The 22377-nt window shown below is 49.8% G+C and overlaps 2 protein-coding genes across 3 annotated transcripts in view; one reads left to right on the forward strand and one right to left on the reverse strand.

Annotated features, from left to right (window-relative positions):
* DUOX2 (dual oxidase 2) overlaps nucleotides 1-4922 on the forward strand; it is a 27483-nt gene extending 22561 nt beyond the window's left edge. Inside the window, exons 25-34 of the mRNA XM_031616175.2 lie at nucleotides 755-985; nucleotides 1172-1271; nucleotides 1398-1447; nucleotides 1529-1656; nucleotides 1825-1978; nucleotides 2544-2776; nucleotides 3129-3287; nucleotides 3448-3603; nucleotides 3687-3815; nucleotides 4061-4922. Coding sequence (XP_031472035.2) covers nucleotides 755-985; nucleotides 1172-1271; nucleotides 1398-1447; nucleotides 1529-1656; nucleotides 1825-1978; nucleotides 2544-2776; nucleotides 3129-3287; nucleotides 3448-3603; nucleotides 3687-3815; nucleotides 4061-4183 — 1463 coding nt within the window. The 3' untranslated portion in view covers nucleotides 4184-4922. The remainder of the gene's footprint in view (nucleotides 1-754; nucleotides 986-1171; nucleotides 1272-1397; nucleotides 1448-1528; nucleotides 1657-1824; nucleotides 1979-2543; nucleotides 2777-3128; nucleotides 3288-3447; nucleotides 3604-3686; nucleotides 3816-4060) is intronic.
* A 265-nt stretch (nucleotides 4923-5187) lies between these two features.
* Nucleotides 5188-21564, reverse strand: SORD (sorbitol dehydrogenase). Of its 2 annotated transcripts, none has more exons than XM_090148579.1 (9): nucleotides 21411-21564; nucleotides 18086-18119; nucleotides 17234-17398; nucleotides 15784-15943; nucleotides 13502-13620; nucleotides 12989-13054; nucleotides 7625-7755; nucleotides 6727-6848; nucleotides 5188-6120 (listed from the first exon to the last, which is right to left on the reverse strand). In XM_090148579.1, the coding sequence occupies exons 1-9, from the start codon at nucleotides 21468-21470 to the stop codon at nucleotides 5955-5957; spliced, it is 1023 nt and encodes a 340-aa protein (XP_090004705.1). In that variant the 5' UTR covers nucleotides 21471-21564; the 3' UTR covers nucleotides 5188-5954. The 2 variants fall into 2 exon arrangements, with proteins under 2 accessions (XP_090004705.1, XP_031472036.1); XM_031616176.2 differs by having other exon boundaries at nucleotides 7625-7800.
* Between the last annotated feature and the right edge of the window lie 813 nt (nucleotides 21565-22377).

Below are 22377 nucleotides of genomic sequence, written 5' to 3' on the forward strand. Positions count from 1 at the left end.
GCTCCTTTTGAGGAGCTGCCCATTGCACGGGACATGCTGCAAAAGGTCTTTGCACAATGGTGCTGGTCCTCGCGAGGAATAACCATAGAATTACTGAGGTCAGATGAGACCTCTGGAGAGTCAGAGCAAGGGCAATTTCAAAGCTAAAGGTTTTGTCTAGAGAAGGCCTGAGGAGCTCTGAAGATGTCACCGCCTCACTGTGTGGGCCAATGTTTGTGATCATCTTCCCTATGTTCTTGTTTTCTGTCTAACTTGAATTTCCGCTTGTGAAACTCATGCAGTTGCATCTCATCCTTTCACTATGCAGCTCTGAAAAAGAATTTGGCTTTGTTTCACCTATAAAACCCACCAAAGGGTTTCAGATAGCAACAAAGTCCCCCCTTCATACTATCCTCCAACCTGACCATTTCCCTCACCCTCCCCTACATAACTCCCACCTGTCCTGGTGGATTGTGCTGGACTTGCTCTAGTTTGTCGATGTCTCTTATGCTGAGATGTCCAACTCTGGACATAAGGTGCAGATTCAAAATGCCCTACAGAGAACATACGCCTCCCTGGACCTCCAGGGACACCCTGTCACCCAGCAGCAGCATACCAGGGTCTGACACAGCAAATCATGCCTCTGCTCCCATGCAGTCCCATCTGAATGACATTTCCTTGGTTACACAAGTGGCTGTTCCTGTGGAGCAGAAAGGGACGTGGTCTCCATTGCTAGGCCCATCGTGACAGCCACTCTGCTTTCTTCCTCTACCAGACTATGCCTTCGCATCCCCCAGCACTGGAATTGCACAGACCACCTTTGTGGGGATCATCATCTCGCGAGGATCAGCTGCCTGCATCTCCTTCCTGTACTCCTACATCCTGCTCACCATGTGCCGCAACCTCATCACTGTCCTGCGGGAGACATTCCTCAACTGCTACATCCCCTTTGATGCTGCTGTGGATTTCCACCGCTGGATTGCCATGGCAGCCCTGATTTTCTCAGGTAGGTGGGCTGCTGGAGTGTGGGGCAAGAGAATCAGACAGCCATGGCATGGCAGGAGAAGGTGAGAAGCTTGAAGACACCAGAGAAGATGAGGAATCACCATGTCCTTGGTCACATAAGTGAGGTCTGTCACATCTCCATCCACAGCAGCGGTAATGTTTTTCTCTCCCTTTTTCTCTCCTATAGTGCTCCACACTGCAGGTCACTTAGTGAACGTCTACATCTTTTCAGTCACGCCTCTTAGTGTGTTGTCCTGCCTCTTTTCCAGTGTCTTTATGAATGATGGGTAGGTGAAATTTAAAGTGCAGTCCAGGCAGAGCATCCTGGACATAGAAGGGAATGGAAATGCAAGCCAGGATTTTGGCTTCTCCTGGGGCTGGCAATGCCATGGGGTAATTTCTTGTCCCTCTAGGTCACAGCTCCCTCAGAAGTACTACTGGTGGTTCTTCCAGACCATTCCAGGTGAGAACACACAGCAGGGCCCAGCCCCGATGGAGCCGCAGTGGGGCAGCCCTGATCCCTTCCCAATCCTTCCTTTCACAGGCATGACAGGAGTGCTGCTGCTCATCATTCTGGCTGTGATGTACGTCTTCGCCACCCACCATTTCCGCCGTGTCAGCTTCCAAGCCTTCTGGATCACCCATCATCTCTATGTGCTGCTCTATGTGCTGGTAGAGGTTATGGGATGGGAGAGGGGAATGATGCCTGTGGACTGCAACCACATGAGAGGTCCCTGGAAACCTGGTGGTCTCAGTTCCAGCTCCCTGCTGCTGCTGAGCTGCCAGTGATGGCTGTGTTGAGTGCCGTGCTGATGGTGGCTGTCCCCTTTCCTTGTCCAGGTTATCATCCATGGCAGTTATGCTCTGATCCAGCAGCCCCGCTTCCACATCTATTTCATTATCCCAGCTCTCATCTATGGTGCAGACAAGCTGCTCAGCCTGAGCAGAAAGAAGGTGGAGATCAGCGTGGTGAAAGCTGAGCTACTGCCATCAGGTACTGCATCCCTTTGGTTGTGCAGTGCCAAGTCAGCCCAGGCCCTTTACAGGAGGATGGAGGCTGTGGGGGTGAAGGAAAAACATCTACGCCAGGGCTGGGTTTTATCGGGTATTCCATGGTGGCAGTTTCCAACCCAGGTGATACGCAGGTACCTGTAACCCCAGAAATTGGCTTGCTGGTGGCCCCAGCATCTCCAACAGGGAGCCATGTCCCATTGCACATGATCCTCTGCTGCTTTTGCAGCACACTGCATGATAAGACGCATCCCTTGCAACTAGGGAAACTGAGGCAGAGAGCTGAAGCCATCACACCCGTACCCCAGCCTCTCCAGTTTGTTCCCAAGCTGTCCCACCCACCATTAGCAGAGCTCGAATGCTCTTTCCTTAAGCCTTTCTACCAATTGACTTCTCTGCTTTAACAAAGGAAAAAACGAAGTCATAGAATGATAGAGTTGTTTGAGTTGGAAGGGTCCCTTGAAGGCCATCAGTCCAACTCACTGCACTGAGCAGAGACACTACAGCTCCATCAGGTGCTCAGAGCCGGGTCCCCTCCCCCTCTCCAGGTGTCACTCACCTCCGGTTCCAGCGGCCACAGGACTTTGACTACAAGTCTGGGCAGTGGGTGCGCATTGCCTGCATGGCCCTGGGCACCACCGAGTACCACCCCTTCACACTGACCTCTGCCCCACACGAGGACACGCTGAGCCTGCACATCCGTGCCGTGGGGCCCTGGACCACCCGCCTGCGGGAACTCTACTCCCCTGAGAGCCTGGCCCTCATTGGCAAGCTGCCCAAGGTGAGCTGTTCCTCCAGGGATGGGATTAACCAAGCTGAGAGCATCGCAGTGCTGGCAGGAGAGAGTTAGGCTGGGTGTTAGGGAAAGGTTCTGCACCAAAGGGCGGTGGGCATAGAATGGGCTGCCCAGGGCAGAGGCATGGCCCTGAGCTGCCGGAGCTCCGAAAGCATTTGGACAATGACATAAGCCTTGGGTTTTGGGTGGTCCTGTGCGGAGCCAGAAGTAAGGCTTAATGATCCTTGTGGATCCCTTCCAACTGGGCATATTCTGTGATTCTGTGAGCCCTGAAAGTGACCAATCCCTGGGCAAGTGGAGGATGTAGGTGCTGTACTGATTGCTGGCTCCTTTCTAGCTCTATCTGGATGGACCCTTCGGGGAGGGCCATCAGGAGTGGCACAAGTTTGAGGTGTCGGTGCTGGTGGGAGGAGGCATTGGGGTGACACCTTTTGCATCCATCCTCAAAGACCTGGTCTTCAAGTCATCCATCAACTCCAAGCTGATGTGTAAGAAGGTAAGATGAAACACCCAGAGGGCAAGATCCCTGCTGAGATACCTTCATCTGGCGTTGGCATCTTTGGCAGTAAAATCCCCCACAGCCTTACAGGAAAGAGCCCCATGAATGTGTGTAAAGGTTCTAGTCCCAAGCTGAGCCTCATCCCTGACTCCCACAGATCTATTTCATCTGGGTGACGCGCACACAGCGGCAGTTCGAGTGGCTGGCAGACATCATCCGCGAGGTGGAGGAGACAGACAGGAACGAGCTGGTGTCCGTGCACATCTACATCACACAGCTGGCTGAGAAGTTCGACCTGCGCACCACCATGCTGGTGAGTCCTGTGCCAAGGGAGCAGCTGTGGGGTGGATGCTGTGCTTTGGTGGCCCATCTGATACACACAGGTCTCTCTTGCAGTACATCTGTGAGCGGCACTTCCAGAAGGTGCTGAACAAGAGTCTGTTCACGGGGCTGCGCTCCATCACCCATTTTGGCCGCCCCCCATTCGTACCCTTCTTCGACTCGCTGCAGGAGGTGCATCCTGAGGTTAGTCCACCGAGCTGCTTGGGGACAGGATGGGGGCACCCACCTGCAAGCGGGAGGGACAATGGTGTTCCCAGTCCCAGCCTTTCCCCAAGGCCCTGGAGACCTTGGTGGTGTAAAAGGAGGGCAGGAAGGGCATAAACCCCTACGCTGCTGCAGCTGCTCAGGAGGATAACCTCAGGCCCATATCCACGAGCAGGTGGACTAGGGGAAAACTGATGCTGACCCTTTTGGCCCCTCCTCCCCAGGTGCACAAGATCGGGGTGTTCAGCTGTGGCCCGCCTGGGATGACGAAGAGTGTGGAAAAGGCTTGTCAGCAGCTGAACAAGAAGGACCAGGCCTACTTTGCACATCACTATGAGAATTTCTGACCCTGCTCCCCTGCCATTTTACTTCTGTGTGCTGCAGTCTTTGTGGGAAAGGTGTGTTTGACCTCATCATCCATGCAAGCCAGGCCCTGGGTGGTCATGGTCCCATGCTCCCACCCACTGCTATTCCTAGAAGAAACGCATCTGTGACTGTGAGCCCAGCACACTCAGAGCACCACCTTCCTCGTACACCCTGTGTGTCCCTGTGCAGGAAGCCCAGTGCTGGATTCAAACCTGGCTCTGCCACCTTAATCCTGCACCTCAGAGGTTGGCTCTGAACAACTTTTGGAATGTGGCAGAACTCAAATTTACAGCACTTTGCCTACAGACCCAGGAACTAGGTCATGTGAAGGCAGTGAGCTTTCTTCTCCTGCAAATGGGCTCAGCTTCTCTAATGCACTCATTTGTGCCTGCTCATTAGTGATCTGAGCCTCCACCAGGTCTGTGTTTGCACTAGCTTCTTTAAGCAGCATCACCATCCTCTGATCAAGGATTATTTATGCCTGTTTATCTAATGCCTGGCTATGCATCGCTGGGCTGCTGCTCTCCTGGGCTATGAATGAGCAATAGGATTTTATCTTTGCATAAATAAAGCTGACTAAATTTTTAAATCATTTTATTGCCTTCTGTGCTGAGTCTTAGTCACCTGCAGACTTGCAGTACTTGTAGCATCATGCTGGTGTTGCTCCCATTAGAGTTTTTGCACCATCCAACCTGGAAATACATTCAACAGGAGTAAGTTTTCCCTGCACTCATCATACAGAAAGGCTGAGGACAGGAGGGACAAGGACCTGAGCCTGGGCACCTGCAGTGCCAATGCTTCCCTGAAAGACCTTGTCTAGGGGGTGCCCACAGAGGCTGAGCCGGGGTGGAAAAGTTTCATTTGGGTCACTAAGCTCTGCCACAGCCTAGTGAGGGCCAGCAGCACAAAAGCCAAGAGGACAGCACAGCCCAATAGTGACAGACCCCTTCAAACCATCCACCACACACCTCAGAGGACACAGAGACACCAGGAAGGTAGCATTTATTGTGGGAAGTCCAGTACCGGCCCAAGAAAGGGATCTCAGAGTGATCTCCTAGATTAAAATTAACACAACTGTAATCTAAGATTAGGATTTTATCTGCAACCTGCTCCTTGACAAGTACCTCATTCATGGCTCACTAATTCAGCAGGAAGGGCTGATATCCCAGAGAAGTTACAATTCATTCACAGTGGTATTATCTTAGTGATGCTGCTCCCCTGCTGTGCTTCCCCCCATGCTAAAAGCAAGCTGTGCTCCCCACCAGCAGCCCACCCTCAGGAGCCACGTAAAGACCAGGATCTGCTTTCCCAGCAAGAGACAGGGCAGCTTCCTTCAAACACGCTCCAGCCTGCTCTGCAGGAGCTACTGGGGGCAGGATGACACAGAAGCCATGGTCCCAGCTAGCCTCCAAGCCCAGCTTCACCAAAACATCCCTGGGCTTTCAGGACCTGCAGTTTGCTGTTTGTGAAGAGCATGGGGTGAACAATCTGAATGTTCAAATGCTCCCTGGACAGGTTTTGTTCCACAGGCTGTCACAATCCCTGAGCATCCTCAAAGGGATGTGCAAAATCATGTATCCCTCAGTGCCATTCACCCTCATTATCATTTGATTTCTTAGCTCTATTACTAAACACTGCCTGCATAAGGTGACTGTGTAAACATGCAACAGCCATACATCGGCCTCTCATGGCTTCATGCTTTGCATCTCAGACAGGCAGTGCAATGGGGAGAGGGCCGGGCACCACAGCATCTCAGGGGTTCTGGTCAGTGGGGTCACATTTCAGCATGACTTTTACCCCTTCACCCCTCTTTGTTGTCTCAAATGCCTCAAGAGCCTTTTCCAGGGGGAAGCGGTGTGTAACCAAGGGCTTGACGTTGATCCGCTTGGATGCAAGCAACGAAATGGCCATAGGCCACCTGCAAGGGAAACACAGGAAGTGAGAACTTGGAGCCTCAAAGAAAGAGCAAAGAGGGACCTGGCTTCATTACAGTAATTTCTTCAGCCCAGGCAACCAAGGGAATTTTGCCTGCAGTCTTCCAGAGAACAAGACCAAAGAGGATAGCTGAGATTCTCCTGCCCTCAGGTCTAGGACAGCTCTCAGAACACTTGAAGACCTGCTTTTCTGCAAACTGTGCAGTTCAGTTCCCCATAAAAAGCACATATGCCTTCAAATGGGTTACTGATACACCCTCAGCTCCAGTAAAATATGAAAACTAAGCACAGCTCTTGCTAATCCTTGCAAGCACAGGCCTACAACAAGAACAACGGTGAGGTTTCCTTTCATGATGAGAGAAGGCACCATCAGCAAGGCTGGGTGTGCATTAAAATTCTCCAAATCCTCTGTCTCAAAACAGACCATGTAACAGTTAGGAAGGCAGATGCAGCCAGCTTTTCACACAGCAGTGTGGAGGGCAAAGCTGCTGCTTAGCATCTCCCAGCACAAAGGGCCGAGAGCAAATAAAAGTCTTCTCAAGGACGTCAGGAATGAAAGACATGGAGACACCATCAGTGGTGAGACTCACGTGTTGCAGTAGCGGAATATCCCCCGGATATCCACCTCCCGCACCGCAGCGTTCACAATGGGCACAGTCACCATCTCAGGGCCCAGCCCCACCAGCACCAGGGTCCCTCCAGAACGAGTGGCCTGGAGAAAAGACACACAGATATATTGTATTTTGCCATCTGTCTAAAAATAAAGGTGCTCTTTGTGGCTGTGACGGATTGCCTGGGCCACGGTGGAAGAGTTGGGAGAGGCAGGATGCTGCTAGGAAACCCTAAGTGTGAAACACGTGATAAACAAGGATTGAAAAGGAATATTTAGAAAATCTCTGAGGGATTTTGTTATCTAAATTTCATTCTGAAAAATGACTGGTGCTTAGGAGTACAAGAGTTACTTTTGGATCTCAGTAGGAAACATTTAAAACATCTACGAGACAGATGCTCCCCTGGAATTTCACCGCAAACCTCAGGGAAGTGTCTTCTCCACATCCTACCATTACACAGTTCACAAGAGCAAAATATCCCCTCCATAGCTGCTTTTTTTCACCTGCTGGAATGAATTTTCTTAATTATTCTCTTCACTGGGACTTAATGAAAGATGCTGTTCTATGCTCTACCAGCTCCCTGACACTGCTGTGTAGCCACGCCTGGGTTTCACGGTGCTCCTGTAGTCAGTGTGGTAAGTGCACCTTGCATCAAATCAGACAATTATTTCCGTGTTGTCTGCAAAGACTAACTTTTTAATCATCCCTCAGTGGACAATTTGTCCCTAGTTCGTGGTTTTACAGACATCTCTCTCCTGCGCTAAGCCCAATGAAACTGAGAGAATGGTACTGAAATGGTACTGTCATCCATCACCAGGTCCCAGAAAGGGAAAGCAAAAATCAGTACTGCTCTATCTCAGGGACAACTAGTACTCACATAAATGCTGGCCTGGATGCAGGCTTGGACTCCGGTGCACTCCACAGTTATCTCAGGCATGCAGCCAAGCAGACTTTCCACTTTGGCAGCCACCTCCTGTGGGGTCTCATTTTTGATCTGAATGGTGAAATCTGCCCCCACCTCCTTGGCAGTCTGCAGGCGAGAGGCAGATAAATCTGTGGAGGGACAAAACATGTCAACAACAGCTCAACACACAAACTAGAGAGGGAGCAAGACCTTGAGCTTGCAGTCTGCTTCCTGCCTCTATCTGACAAGCAGAGCCACCTTGTTCAGTGCCCAGCTGTCAACTACCTCAAGATGAGTCCCAAGAATTTCCGCAGCCCACCCAGGCCAAAGGATTGCCCAGCCTTGATGCAAGCAGATAACTGCCATTAAGGAGGTGATGGAAGCACATGTTGTTGGGGCCTGAATATGGGCTAGCTGCACACAACCAGGAAAGGGTTTGCATCCCCTCCCTCAAATTCATCAGGCTTCAGAGAGGAGGAAGGGAGGAAACATGCTCATTTTTAGGGGAGGCAACGAAGAATAAGCAGAGGAACCTGTGAAGAAAAAGGCAAAAGGCAGCCTACAGTAAGACAAAATCCCAATACTTCTTCTGTATTCTCCTTCTGTGGGTTAGGGTTAGTTAAGGGTTAGTTAAGGGTTAGTTAAGGTATTTGGCTATTGCTGACACCCCCAACGATATCTTTCAAAGGCACTTGCAGACTGAGGCTTTGATTTGCAACCTGATGGCACACAAATCACCCTGCTATGGACAGCACCTAGAGGTGCTTCTGGTCCATGATTTGTATCGTGGACACTGAGTGTTCTGTCTTCCACATGACCCCAAGCCCCACTGAGGACAGGGACATCTCCAGAGAGGAGGAGCTGGACACTTAATTGCTGTAAGAAAGAGGTAGAAGCACATGAACTAGAAGGCAGTGTGGTTGGACTTGATGATTTTGAAGGTCTTGTCCAACCTCATCAATTCTATGATTTCCAGGTAGAAATCATCTCTTTGCCTGCCAAAGCCACGACCTGCAGAGGCCTGTGTGTTTACATTGGGAAAGAAGTCTGGATCAAAGGCAGAGAACAGGAGAGAGGACAGGTGAGTTCACTGCTCTGATGTGAGCTGCTGTGAATCAGCCCCAGTGCTGGAAAGATGTGAGGCCAGAGGGCCTGCCCTGCCAGGGCAGGTGATGGACATGTCCCTGCCGGCAGCAAAAAGGCTCATGGCCAGGTGCAGGCACACCCAGAGATGAGCACCAGGAAAACTTGGGGGGAGTTTCAAGAAGGAAGAACAAAGGATTATAAAATGCTGCTGAAGGAGGAAAAGCCAAGGCTGGAAACTCAGTGCAGTCTCACCTTTTCGGGTTTCCAAGGTGATACTGTAGGAGACATGAGTCACCTCTATTCTTCCCAAGCTCAGAGCACCTTGGGCAGAGTGTACAGTCACACTTGGCACCAAACTGCACTCAGGGACTTCTCAAACAACAAAAGCTGCTAGCTTTCAGGCACTTCAAGAGCTAAGCAGCACTTCTGCCTGGCATGGCTGGTGTCTCTCAAACCTCAGTGCACGGGAGCAAAACCCATGGAGAAAACCACCCACTTCTCCTGCAGCTGGTGTCAGCTTCCTGATCTGCTCATCAAAGGAAGTCCTTGCACAGGAGAGGAACGCAGGAAGAGAAGCAATACCATCAGTCAGGCCTCTGGTAACATCTTGGTGCACTTGGCCTGTGTGAATCACTGTTAGACATTTACTAAAGCTGCCAGATTTACAGGTTCTTCAATCAGAAGGCTACTGTATTGTCCAGCACTTGTGAGTTTGTAGGACCAAGTCGTTTAGATTTTAAACCTCAGTGTGGCTGAATCCCACATAACTCCTGGGAGTAAATTCTCATTTAAAGAACTACAGGGCCACATCTTTCTTGCCTTCAGGCAGAAATTAATTTTCACTTCCCAGACAGAGATAATCAGTGTTCTCACTGCCTCTCTAAGTAACTGGTCTTGCATTTCTAATCCCACAGAAGTTACCAAATCACACAAGCTTCTTATGAGCCAGTTTAACTGGGAAATGTTCTTGAAGCTCTCACATGTTCTGTGTTGATCAACCTTCATAAAGGAGCTGAACTTGGTCTAGTTATTCATCTTCCCTGACACTGAATTCCAGGGTTTCCAGAGGCACCAGCACTCAGGACTCAGGATTTTAACAGCACAAGGGAAATAATGTCCCTTAGGTAGGAAATACCAAGTGTATTTTAAGTGACAGAAAAATGCAAGACACTCTTATAGAAACATCTGATCACTGCTTCACTTGCTTGGGGTATAAGGCTGCTCTTCTACATGCCTTTGAGGACAGAAGGTTACCAATGCACCAATATTCTGTATCAAGTAAACTGTCATAGCTGGTAGGAAAGCCAAGCTCTGGTGCACATGAGCTTTTGGGAAGGGCAGAGCTGAGTGTCAGTCTCTAGCTACAGTGCTGGAGCTCCTCCAGAAGCCAACATCCGTTGGCTCCAGCTATGACAGCAGCCAGAGGAGGTGAGTTCTTCCCACACTCGGGAAAAGCTCTGTTAGAGAGTTATACACTTGTGCATAGTTTTCCAAAAGAAACATTTGAAGCTATGAGCTTTCAGTGTGCTGTGCAGACAAAGTTCCTCAGAGACATCATGAAAACTGTGTGAGATGAACTCAAAGAATTTGGTGGCAGATGACAAAAGGGCCTTGTTGATCAGTCACCTCACAGGTATTGGTTCCAAAAGCTGGCACCAAAAGCACAGCAAAATTCCCAGAGACAACAAGGCAAACAGAACCGTTTTCTCAGCTCATGTCATGCACAAACATCTGACTAGAGTGGCACCTGCATGGGTGTCTCTGAGTATCTCAGCCCCAGATGGGGATGTGGAGATATCTACAGGGCAGGATCATTACCCAGACCTTGTTCACCCTACAACACGGGTACCAAGAATTCCCTATGGTCACCTGCAGCACATGCTATACAGACCTCTAGTTCACAGACAGCAGCTTCCTGAGCTACAGGGAAGACCACATCGGAGCAGAACCAGGGCTGGGGCACAGGGGTGACCCATCAGCCTCAGCCTCACCAATCCCTGCCAGCTCATCAGTCTCTTCCCCACCCGTGGACTGGGTCACCCACCAACCTCTGCAGTAGCTCAGCTCTGCTGCAAGGGTGTGATACAAGAGATCAAGTTGATCTTCCTGTTACGGTAACCATCATCCTTGGATGACAACACTTAGCAAAATCTAAGGCCTGAATTGATTACATCCACCGAGCACACCCTGCAGGGTGGGGCCAGCATAGCAAAAAAGGCCCTTGACTTGGCAGTATGAGCATTTTGGGAGGGGAAGGCAATAAGCAGTCTTTGCTTCTGACGCAAGCTAGTATTGAAGGATCCTTCCGGACAAGCAAAAGGGTGGAACCTTAATTTTATCTCTCAACTTGAAGACTGAAAAAAAGTAACCAAGAAGTCAAAAGAAACTGGTCCAAAGTGGGGAGATGGAGCAACAATTTTCTGAAAGAATCATGTTGGGGCTTTGGTCCAGAACTCTTTAGCAACCTCTGCTTGCTGCTTGGTGGGATCTCCATGCTCAGAGGTCTTCCAGACCCAAACAAAAACATGTTGGATTGTTATTTCTCCAGGATGCAGTTAGGCAAGGATTTCTGAAATGCAGGGTTCCTGAAAAGGCCATTTTGGTCACTAACTAACTAGTGGAAAATGCACTCCCTAGCAGAAAAGCAGCAAGACAGAATGTAGAGGGACATTGTGGCTGGACACATAATGACCATGAAAATAACTTGTTCAGGCCACCATCTAGAACTACAAGAGGAAGGAGATCTTCCTTGGAGCAAAGCTCCAAGAAAAGCATCAAGGAGGGAATAAAATACATTGAGTTTGCCTGTTATCAAGGTAAAGATTAGAAGCAGACACAATCAATGTTTATAAGCATTATAGGGAAGAGAAAATCTGGTAATCAAGACGCCTTGTTCTGTGAGTCAAAGGCACAACATAAACCAAAACCTGAAAGCTGAGGTCAGAAGAGCTCAAAACAGAAACAGAAAGAAAACAAACAGCGAACAGAGGCAGGAGAAGCAAAAAGAACATCTGCAACTATAACACTTACAATGCAGATGCACTGCCTCTTCTCTCAAGAGACCTGCTCAAATTCCAGTGGAAGCTTCAAGGGCTTGATCCAATAACCACTCATTAGCCTCTGGTTTATTCCCTTGAAGCAATGCAACTAGCACTGCCATAATCTATCTCTGCTAGGAAGAGGTGTAATTAGCCTGGTCATATAACCTCGCAGAGAAGCACCAGTTGCAACCTGTATGCTCTACAGATTCTAATTAGGGCAGAGAACATTCATAGAATCACAGAATCACCAAGGTGGAAAAGACCTACAAAATCATTCAGTCCAACTGCCCACCTATCAGCAATAGTTCTCACTAAACCATGTCCCTCAACACAATGTCTAAATGTTCCCTGAACACCTCCAGGGTGGGTGACTCCACCACCTCCCTGGGCAGCCCATTCCAGCACCTTTTCCACTCTTTTGGAGCAGTAGTATTTCCTAACGACCAGCCTGAATCTCCCCTGGCACAACTTGAGGCCACTCCCATTTGTCTTATCACTACTTACACAAGAGAAGAGGCTGATCCCCAGCTCCCTACAACCTCTTTTCAGGTAGTTATAGTGATAAGCTCTGCCCTCAGCATCCTTCTCCACACTGATCCATCCCAGCTCCATCAGCCACTTCCCATAACACTTGTGCTCCAAACCCCTCACAACTCTGTTGCCCTTCTCTGCACACACTGCAGGGCCTCGATGTCTTTCTTGCAGCAAGGTGCCCAACACTGAACACAACACTCAAGGTGCGGCCTCACCAGAGCTGAGTACAGAGGGACAATCACTTTCCTGCTCCTGCTAGCAACACTTTCTGACACAAGCCAGGATGCCACTGGTCTTCTTGGCCACCTGGGCACACTGCTGGCTTGTGTTCAGCCAAATATCGACCAATACACCCAGGTCTGCTTCCTCTACAGAGTGGTCTTCCAGCCACTCTGCCCCAAGCCTGCAGTGTTGACTGGGGCTGCTGTGGCCAAATTGCAGGACCTGGCACTTGGTCCTGTTGGACCTCACCCCACTGGATTCAGCCCAGCAATCCAGCCTGTCTGTCCTGGAGAATAAGATGTTTGTTAGGATTCCCCCCAAAAAGGCACACTACTAGTGCATTCAGGGACAGGCACGAGGTGTCCAAGCAGTGACCTTGAAGTTATAGCAAGGAACTAGATATTCTGTTGTATCACGTGAAAAAAGCATGCTTCTAAAGATTGAAAAGACTTACCTGTAACTACCACTGCTGCTGCACCCATCACCTTGGCTATAATCACATTAACAAGGCCAATTGGTCCTGGGTACAAAGGGCAGAAAAAGTACATTTACAACTGTCAGACAGCATCAGCTGCAGGATTCGAGTGTGCCCAGAGCTGGGCTCTGTCTGTGCTACCAGGTGGGCAGTTCTCGGATCACAGCATCACCACAATCTCAGTGCAGCAAGAGCAGATGTGGAGGGAAGCTACTGCTACACAAGGGACTCTGCAATGAAAACATTACCCAGCCCTCTGCTCCCTTGAGCTGCCTGGCACAGTGTGCCTTGTACTCTGCATTCTGGCTTCTCAGAGCGCAGCTCTGTAGTGCAGCATGGGCAAGGACAGCCTCAAGGTCTCCCCTGACACTGCCAAAACTCTCCCGTGACCCACACTTCCATCTGAGTCTAGAAGCATAGCCTGCACCCTACCCACTCCCTTCTGTGCCACTGTTGGCAGAGAACCCAGGGACTGAGAATGTTCTACCATACCTGAGCCACTTACAAAGACTTTGCTTCCCAGAGTGACTCCTGCTCTTCTGCAGGCATGGATTCCCACTGAAAGTGGCTCAATAAGGGCCCCTTCTTCATAGGTGACGTTATCTGGAAGCCTGCAAGAATCAGACACAGGACAACGGTAACCAAGGATGTTTATGAGAGTGATGAGGAAAGCAATACTTCAAGTGATACTTGAAGATTAAACATGGGTCTAATTAACCACTGCAAAGTACATTCTCAAGTGAGAAATGCAGGATTGAAAAGCATTTCAAGAGGCTGTACTGCCTAAGTACCCAACACAGAGTCCCACAAACTTCTCCACACCACCTGTAGGTTGCCCTACAGCTGGGACCCATCAGTGAAGTCCCAGACCCCTCATCTAGGTCAAGTCATGTAGCTCCATAGAATCATGGAATTTTTTGAGATGATAGGGACCTTTAAAGAGATCATCTAGTGCAGCTCCTCCATGCTTCAGGAAACACCTTGCTACCTAGCACAAGCCAATGGCGATTCCACATAAAGCAAAGGCAGTCAGAAGCAGGTCTCCTTATCATGCCCTGGATATGATGCATGAAGTGGACTGGTCCCTGAAGACAGCACAGAATACGTACAGAGGGTATCAAACACCTTTTGGACAGAAACAGAAGCATAAGGCAGATAGCAAAACTGTTGGGAAAAAAAAAAGCAGGAGGGTGAATCCCTTCTGTGCTGCTGACAGAAATAAATCCCAGACTTTCAGAAAGCCACCAGTGTGGCCTCTCACACAGCGGGTGCTGGGACAGCATTGGGAAGCTCAAGGTCAGAGCTCAGCCAGGCCACCACGAAGACAAAGCAACGGAAATGACAGTTGTGGGAAGGCAGCTGTAAGATGTCTCTATGTCTCTTATCTCCAGGAGGCATCAAAGGGCTGACTCCAAGAGTTTGGATGCCAGAGAGTTTGGCATCACGTCCTGCAGAAAGACAGACAATACTTGCCCAAATGTACAAATGCCCACTGAGCTCTGCCACCAGCTTTTCTTGGCAAATCTGTGCTGACAGAGCAACTTCATGCCAGGGAACCTCCTCTGCATCACACAGCCATGGCACTGCTGATCTGAACCCAGAAGAACCAGGCTGTGTTTCATAGTTTAAGCAAAAAAAAATTAATTAACCAAAGCAATATCCCCAGATATTGAAACTGGGGAAAACAGCAGACCTCTCCCTAACGTAAGATAGATAGAAAAAACCAGCCAATTTCTCCCCAGCAAGAACTTGTAATATATCGTCAGAAAATGATATTTTAATGAAACAGGGAAAAATCAATGATAGTAGGTCTGTACAGCAAGAAGTTAGGCCCATACAGAGTTGCATCTCATTCTGCTAGCAGCTGCTTGGGATCCAGTTTGAAAGGACCTTCCTGCCTGAGAAGTAAAAGCATTCAGATGTCTCCTTCAGAACGATTTATCCTGAATGCTGCCTCTGCAGATCAACTCCGGGGAAGTCCTTGCTTCACACAGATTGAGAAAGAAAAGCTCCAGATAGAGACCTGTCTCAAGGAACCAGAATCTTACCCTATTTTTACCTTCCCATGTAAACATACGTACATGGGTATAATACTGTACAGGTTTACGCAATTTTTAGCATAGTAATTTGCTGGAATACTTAAGCACAGGTTTGCTTTTAAGCAAACATGTCAGTCCTGCCACAATTAAGAGCGCAGTCAAGTTTGATCAGGTGGATATGAAAACGTGTGTAATACTGGCAGCTCAGTGGGGCCACTCAGTGCCACATAAAAAAAAAAAGCAGCTTAGCAGGGATGCCATTTTCTCCTCCTGTTCTGCTATAACTGGGGTGACTTTGTTTCAAATGCCAGAGCGAAGTGTCAGCAATTGATGTGGTGCTTCCTGAAAAGCAGCAATAATACTGGAATCAAAGACCTGCAGGCACAGTTGTAAGAAGGCAAGGATATAAAAAGACAACAGAAAAGGCTCCAAGAGCAGGGAGCAAGCAGAAAAAGGAAATAATTATAGGGTACGACAGCAGTGATATTGTAGGAAATATGCAGGAAACGTCTGTTGATGTCTGGCGCCAGAGGGGACAGCTACACCTGCCTGATAAAGCCTTTGCAAAGTGGCTGCTGTCCCAGCCTTTACATGCTACTCGTGGATCAGAAAGCAACAAAACCTGTTGTGTTCAAGTGAAGAGCGCTCACTGTGATACTCAAATGGCCAAGGGTGATTGCTTCACCTAATCCCCCTGCAGGGAGTGTAAGATTCTCTGCAGAGTGCAGGACTGACTTGTAGCAGTAGCTGGCACTGTGCTTGTAGTAGCGGCACAGGTTCCCATCATCAGGAGGTGTTGCACAGAAGAAGATGGTTGGAGACAGGTTGTAGCGGCCAGCTTTGCAGAACTCATCTGTTTCTCTCGGGACACCAGGCTCGATGGCCACACGATCACCTGCCAGGGTGAAAGCAGAGTGTGTTACTCAGAGGGAAAGGTGGGCACACAGCATGGGTAGCTCAGAACAGCATGAAACTTTGGCACAGGAGAAGCACGAGGGACATCTGTTAGCTGAAAAAGATCACACTGCTCACAGCACGCAAGTTCCCAACACTTCCTTTACAGAGGCCTCCTCACCAAGACCTTCACAGTTAGATGAAAAGAGCTGGTGTTTCAGAGGCACAGCCTCAGAGCAGATGTTGGCTCAGTCACATATAAACCTCTCTCTAGCTGCATTAAGCCTCAATAGATGAAAAGACAGCTTTCAGCCTAAGCAGTCCCACACTGATCAGATCTCATTCAAAATCTGTAGCAACCAGAGTAAGAAATAATTAAGACAAAGCAGGAGAGCTCTGCCATGTTACAAGTCCACAAGGGACAGAAGACAGTTCCTTTTATTAGACAGAGAAAGCCAGTCAGTGCTAAATTCTCTCAGTTGTCCAACAAAAGGCTCTTAATCAGGTACAGTGACTAAGGAAAGGAAGGATTACAGCAAAAATCTGTTCTAGCTCACTGTGATGTCTGTGATACGGCACACAGGGAATGCCCAGGGAAGAGAGGAGCAGGACATGCTGAATGTTCTCCCAGCCTCCCATTACATTCAGTTTTGGGGATAACCACACTGCATGTGGTTTCTCTGCATTTCACAACCCGTAGCAATTTCTCTTCCTCCTTCATCTGCACTGAATTTCATCTGCACCCCATCACCCAGGCACCCTGCTACCTCCCTCTTGTCCTCTCCACTTTGCTTATCTCTCAGTCATCAGCAAATGGCAACGTTTGCTGCTAAGTCCATTTTCTAGGACATTTCTGCAAACTGCTGAGGTCACAACATGAGACCTCGTACTGTTGCTCCAATGGCCCTCCCCACTGCAGGAGGCCACTTGCTCCTTCATGTACACACACACTGAAGAAACATTAACAGCAGGTTGTTGGCAAGAGTAATGCATGTAGTTTCTGAAGCTATCTCCAGCTTCCTCAAAGGATACCTTTTATCAGCATGCATTATGACCTGCACTAAAACACAAACAGAGCAGATCAAGGTAACACAAGGTACTGAGATATTCCTAAGGAAAACATAAACCACTGCAGTCAAGTTGGGTGATACTCAGCACTGTGGCACTTTTAGAAGAGGGTGACCCACAGTTCATAAAAGCAGATGCATTACTGCAATGGAAAAGCCCAGCCTGTTATCAATGCACTCTCAGGAAAACAAAAAACTCAAAAGACAGACTCAATTTTAATCACCTGGTTTCAGATGTGTCACTCCTGCTCCCACTTTAATGACAGTCCCGGAAGCTTCGTGCCCCAACACCATGGGGTCCTTCACCACAAAGTCTCCAATTCGACCATGCTGCCAGTAGTGAACGTCAGAACCACAGATCCCAACAGAATGCATCCGCAGGAGGACCTCTGCCAGAAAGGGATGAAAGGTTCCATGTAGAAAAACTTACCCTCTCTATCATGGGAAGAGAGACACAATCATTGTCTCTGTGTCCCATGACCACAGTCAAACCAGCTCTGAAATATCCAGATTTACTAGAATTAAATAAATGTGCCAGAACACACTTTAAGGACAGATAGCACATTCATGAGACATGCTGAAATATAAAACTACACAAGGATTTTAATTTCAGGAAAGCTTAAAAGAAGGTGAGATCCCTGTCAATGAAAGCTAATACAAACTAAGAGGGGCATGCTGACTCCTGAAGCAAACACAAGAGCATTTAATTTCTCCTTCTGCCTAAGGTATAATTTCAGCCTTGGAGAGAGCAGTGAATCAAATTCCCATGAGCCCATACACCTAGCCTGTTACTTCAGCCCTTCAATAAGACCCTCTGGCCTGTCCCAAGAGCGGTGTAACATGAAATACATGGAACAGGATGCAAAAAAGCACCAGATACTCGGATACTTCTGTGACTGCTCCAGCTCTTCTCTTCAAAGGGAAACACAGCATTATCAATTTCAGCTGCAGATTATTTTTTTAGATTATTTTATACTTTCTCAGCTGTTTATAGTATCATGGAGTGACAGAAGAGAATGAGAAAAGAAAACAGAGCAGCAAAGGAGGCAGGCAGAACCAGCCATCTCCAGACCTACCATTGGGACCCGGTTCTGGGATCGGACGGTCTTCCTGTGGACAAACAGAAAAAGACAAGAGGGACTCAGGTGCTTGTTGCCCAGAGACGTGGTGGATGCCCTGTTCCTGGAGACACTCAAGGCCATGCTGGACAGGGTTCTGAGCAACGGATGGAGCTGTGGATGTCCCTGTTCACCGCAGGGAGTTGGACTAGATGACCTTTCAAGGTCCCTTCCAATTCCAAGGATTCTATGATCATATTATAAAGAAAATATTCTTACTACAGAGCAATAACTAAACGTGTCAATCACTTTAAATGCCACTGTAAACCATGTTTAAAGTCACATTCTCTTCTTGCAATTGGCACAAACTCCTCTTTATGGTCTGAGTAATAAGTGCAGGCTTCTGAAAGTCATCACAGAGTGCTGGCTGTTGGCCACAGGCCATCCTTCCTCCCAAATGGTCTGCAAGCTTTCTGCCTTCACTGATCTCCCCCAGATACTTCAAAAGACAAAGGACGAATTTTATTGGGTCTTACAACATTGAGATGGAACGATGCAATGTTGCTCCACTGCACATTGTGCTTCCAAACATCTCTGAAGTTTGGGGTCAAGAACACAGAAAGGACACATGAACATTCCACTTCTAAAGATACTCTGCAATACATTTCTTCTGAATGTTAAGAAAGTAAAGGGGATAAGGTTACATTTGTTTTCCTGTAAACAGTAAGAAATTCACCAAAAGCCCAACTCTAGGATCATGCTTCTAAGGAAGTCCTCATCAAAGCTGTCTGTGCTAACCTTGCTCTCTGCAGAACCCACATGCTGCTCCAATTTTCATGCACCCTGGAGCCCTTTGCCCACAGGCCAAGACTGAGCACGAGTCCTCTGTGCAGATCTCCTGTTCCCAGAGCTCCTGTTTAAATACAGCAGCTACTAGGAAACATCTGATGGACATCAGAGAACAGTGAACCCTCAGCTGGTGTTTGCCCCCTACAGTGCTTACCTCTGGCTGTATCTTTTTGTAAGAGTGTCTGCAGTATCTAGTCAGCAATGAAAGATCTCAGAAGTCAATTTAGAAGAGGAAATTTTCTAGAAAATTCCAGCAGCAAAATGAAATTTAACGAGTGCAAAACCAGATATGGAAATCCTGAAGCTCATCAACACAACCTGGCCGCAAACCTGTAGGCTGATTACAGGGGTACTGCATCACAACCAGGAACTGGAGGACATGCAGCGGGGCGAGGCAAAGGGAAGCAGGATAGAAGTTGACCCAGGCACACATCTCCCACAGCACAGCTTTCTTAAAAAGAAAAACTACCAAATAACCAGTGGCCCAAATTCTGCTGACTGCAATGTGAAGTGTGCTGTAAGTTCATTGACTGAAACTGTCAATGCAAGGCATTTATTCTGGGAGGGAAGCAGCTCTGTCCCACCAAGGACACAGTACACAACATTTGTTTTTAAAGAAGTTGATCTAGACATAAGCCCTAATGTAAAAACTGTCTAACGTGTGCAGTCTGGTAACACATCAGAGGTACGGACTGCCTCAGCTATCCCACAGGGATCAGACGGCCTCTAGTCAATGACTAGAGATAAAAACATTTTCAGCTGAAACTGTGTAGGTGGGATTCCTCAGTCCAAAGAAAAACACTTTTTTTTTCCTTTTTTTTTTTTTCTTTTCAGTAACAGCTGTGTCGAATGACAAATGTTCTAATGGAAAACTAATCCTCCAGCTTGATTTGTTAAAAACATAATGACCCAAGACTCCATATTTCTAGACGGACTGTCCATTGCTGAAGTCCAGAGACAGCAATAGGTCTGACTGAGGCTGTGAAGCAAACACATCATTTTCTTCCGTGAAAGAAGATATATTAAGAGAGGAAGGATACAAACCAGTTTACCTCAAAGTGGCAGAAAATGGGAGGCTGCTCTAACTGTACAAGACTGAAAGAAGAATTAACAAAACTATGCCAATAAATTTTCATGTAACATGGAATCAGAATTCACAGCGACTGTCCCTATGGCAGACAGGTTCATAAGGTTGTGGTTATCATGGGAAAGATTATCTCACCTAACTTTACTCATCAATAATGCACATAAAGGCTCAGAGTTTCCTGTTCAAACTCTTTATGAGACCAGTGGGGCACTGCAACGAGAGCACCGGGGCAAAGAAATTCAGAAGTCCAACCCCTCTGCAATGAACAGCTAGATCAGGGGCTCAGAGCCCCGTCCAGCCTGACCTTGAGTATCTCCAGGGGCAGATCATCCACCACCTCTTACGTTGGGCAACCTGCTCCAGCACTTCACTATCCTTACTGTAAAACGCTTTCTCCTCACATCCACCTAGATCTCCCCTCTTGCATTTTGAAACCATTTGAAACCTCTCATCCTATCGCAAAGAGTCTGCTACTCTGTCCCTTCTTCCTTACAGCCCTTTTAGATACTGAAGGCCGCTATCAGGTCACCTCGCAGCCTCCTCTTCTCCACGGCTCTCAGCTCGTCCTTGTACGGAGGTGTTCCATCCCTGGAATCATTTTTGTGGCCCTCCTCTGAATGCTCTCCAACACCCCATCTCTCTCCCGTGCCGAGGACTCCCCATCTGGATGCAGCACTCAGGTGAGGTCTCACAGCACACGGCAGAGGGGCAGAACTCCTCGCCCTGCTGGCTGCGCTGCTTTGGATACAGTTGGCTTCCTCGGCTGCGGGGGCGCGGTGCTGGCTCACGTCCAGCCGCCATCCACCAGGACCCCCAGATCCCTTTCAGCCGGTGGGGTTAGAGACCGGCAACTCAAATAGGGTGAGCCGGCATCTGCCGTCCCGAGCCTCGTGCACTCCTTCTGAACGACAGGACCTGGGAACGTGCTTCCGAACCAGAGGTCCGCCTGCCCCTCACCCGCCGCGCAGGGCCCTTCGGTGGGGCGGCGCCAGGCCTCGCGGCGACGGCCGCAACGGGGCCGCGCCGGCGGGGAGCCAAGCCGGACTCGGCAGCGGATGGGCGCCGCTCGGCCTTCGGCTGCGCCCATCGGGAACGGCCCGCACCGCCGCCGCGATCCCGGCCCGGCACGCCTCGCAGGTCCGACGCCCGCCCGACGGTGACGGCTCTCCTGCCGGGCCCGTTGGCGCAGACGGCCGCCCGGCACGAGGCCGGGTTTGAGGCGCCGCACCTCAGCGGCGCGCCGACGGACGCACGTGGCCCGGCCGGCTCCTCTCGGCGCTCCTTCCCGGCCGTTAAGCGACGCGCCGGCCGCCCCGCCGCTTTCCGGAACGCCTTTTCTCGGCGATCCCCGCCGGCGGCGCGGCTCTCCCGTCTGCCTCCCGCCCGCCCCGCTCCCCCGGCCCGTACCAGCCGCAGGTCCCCGGCTCGGTGCACTACCACGGCCAGGTTCTGCCCCGGCGCCGCCATGGCTCGGCTCGGCTCTCGGGTCCAAGGGCCGACGGCGGAGCCTCCCCCCCGCCGCGGGGCCGCCCTCTGCCCCCGGCCGGCCCGGCGCCGCCCCGCAGGCCCCGCTCCCCCCGGCCCGCCGCCGGGCAGCTCCGCTCCGCCCTCCCGGTGGCCGCGGGGCCGGGGACGGCCGGCTGGGGGCTGCGGGCCGCGTCCCCGCTCGGCGCGGCGCAAACGCAGCGACGTCTGGCGTGCGGTGCGGGGCGCGGGCGGCAGGCCTGGGGCCTGGCAGCCACACGGCGTCTGCGCGCCGTTGCCCCGCGGGGAGGTGGGCTCCGCGAAAAGCTCGAGATGGCGGGCCCTGGGGGAGGCAGCGGTGAATTCTGGCTGAGATCCTTTGCAGGCTGAGGTCTCCAGGCCGTTCACCCCAGTGTTCCCCGAACAGCCCGAGCTGAGAGTTTTTGAACTTGAAAACTGTACCTCTGAAAAAGAAAACAAACCACTCGGGATGTGTCATGCAGCGTTGCCAGAACCATTTAAAAATAGCCTCAACTCCTCATGTTGTTACTTCTTCCTGCTGCATTTGTTTGCTTGCATGAATGGGAGTACCTCTGAACTTCCTTTCCTTTTTTTCACCTTGCAGGCAGGCGAGGGCTGACACGTTTCCGCATCGGGGTCAGCTGCATCTGTTGTTCCCAGCGATGTTTGTCAGAGGCAGGGTGGAATTATTGGAGCTGACCTGTGGTTACAAGGGCAGGGGAAGGAGCGTGTGCGAGGGAAGCCGTGACAGGACGTGTTACTCAGTGTTTACACAGCAGTACACCTCCCTCGATGAAGCCCCAGTGTTTACCCTTCTGCAAAGTGCAGAAAGACAGTGAGTGGCTGTCTCCTCCTAAATGTGCTTATTTGCTGGAGGCACCTGCTTGTG

The sequence above is a fragment of the Phasianus colchicus genome, chromosome 12 (genome assembly GCF_987193195.1).
Source record: "Phasianus colchicus chromosome 12, bPhaCol1.hap1.1, whole genome shotgun sequence".
Classification (NCBI taxonomy): Eukaryota; Metazoa; Chordata; class Aves; order Galliformes; family Phasianidae; genus Phasianus; species Phasianus colchicus.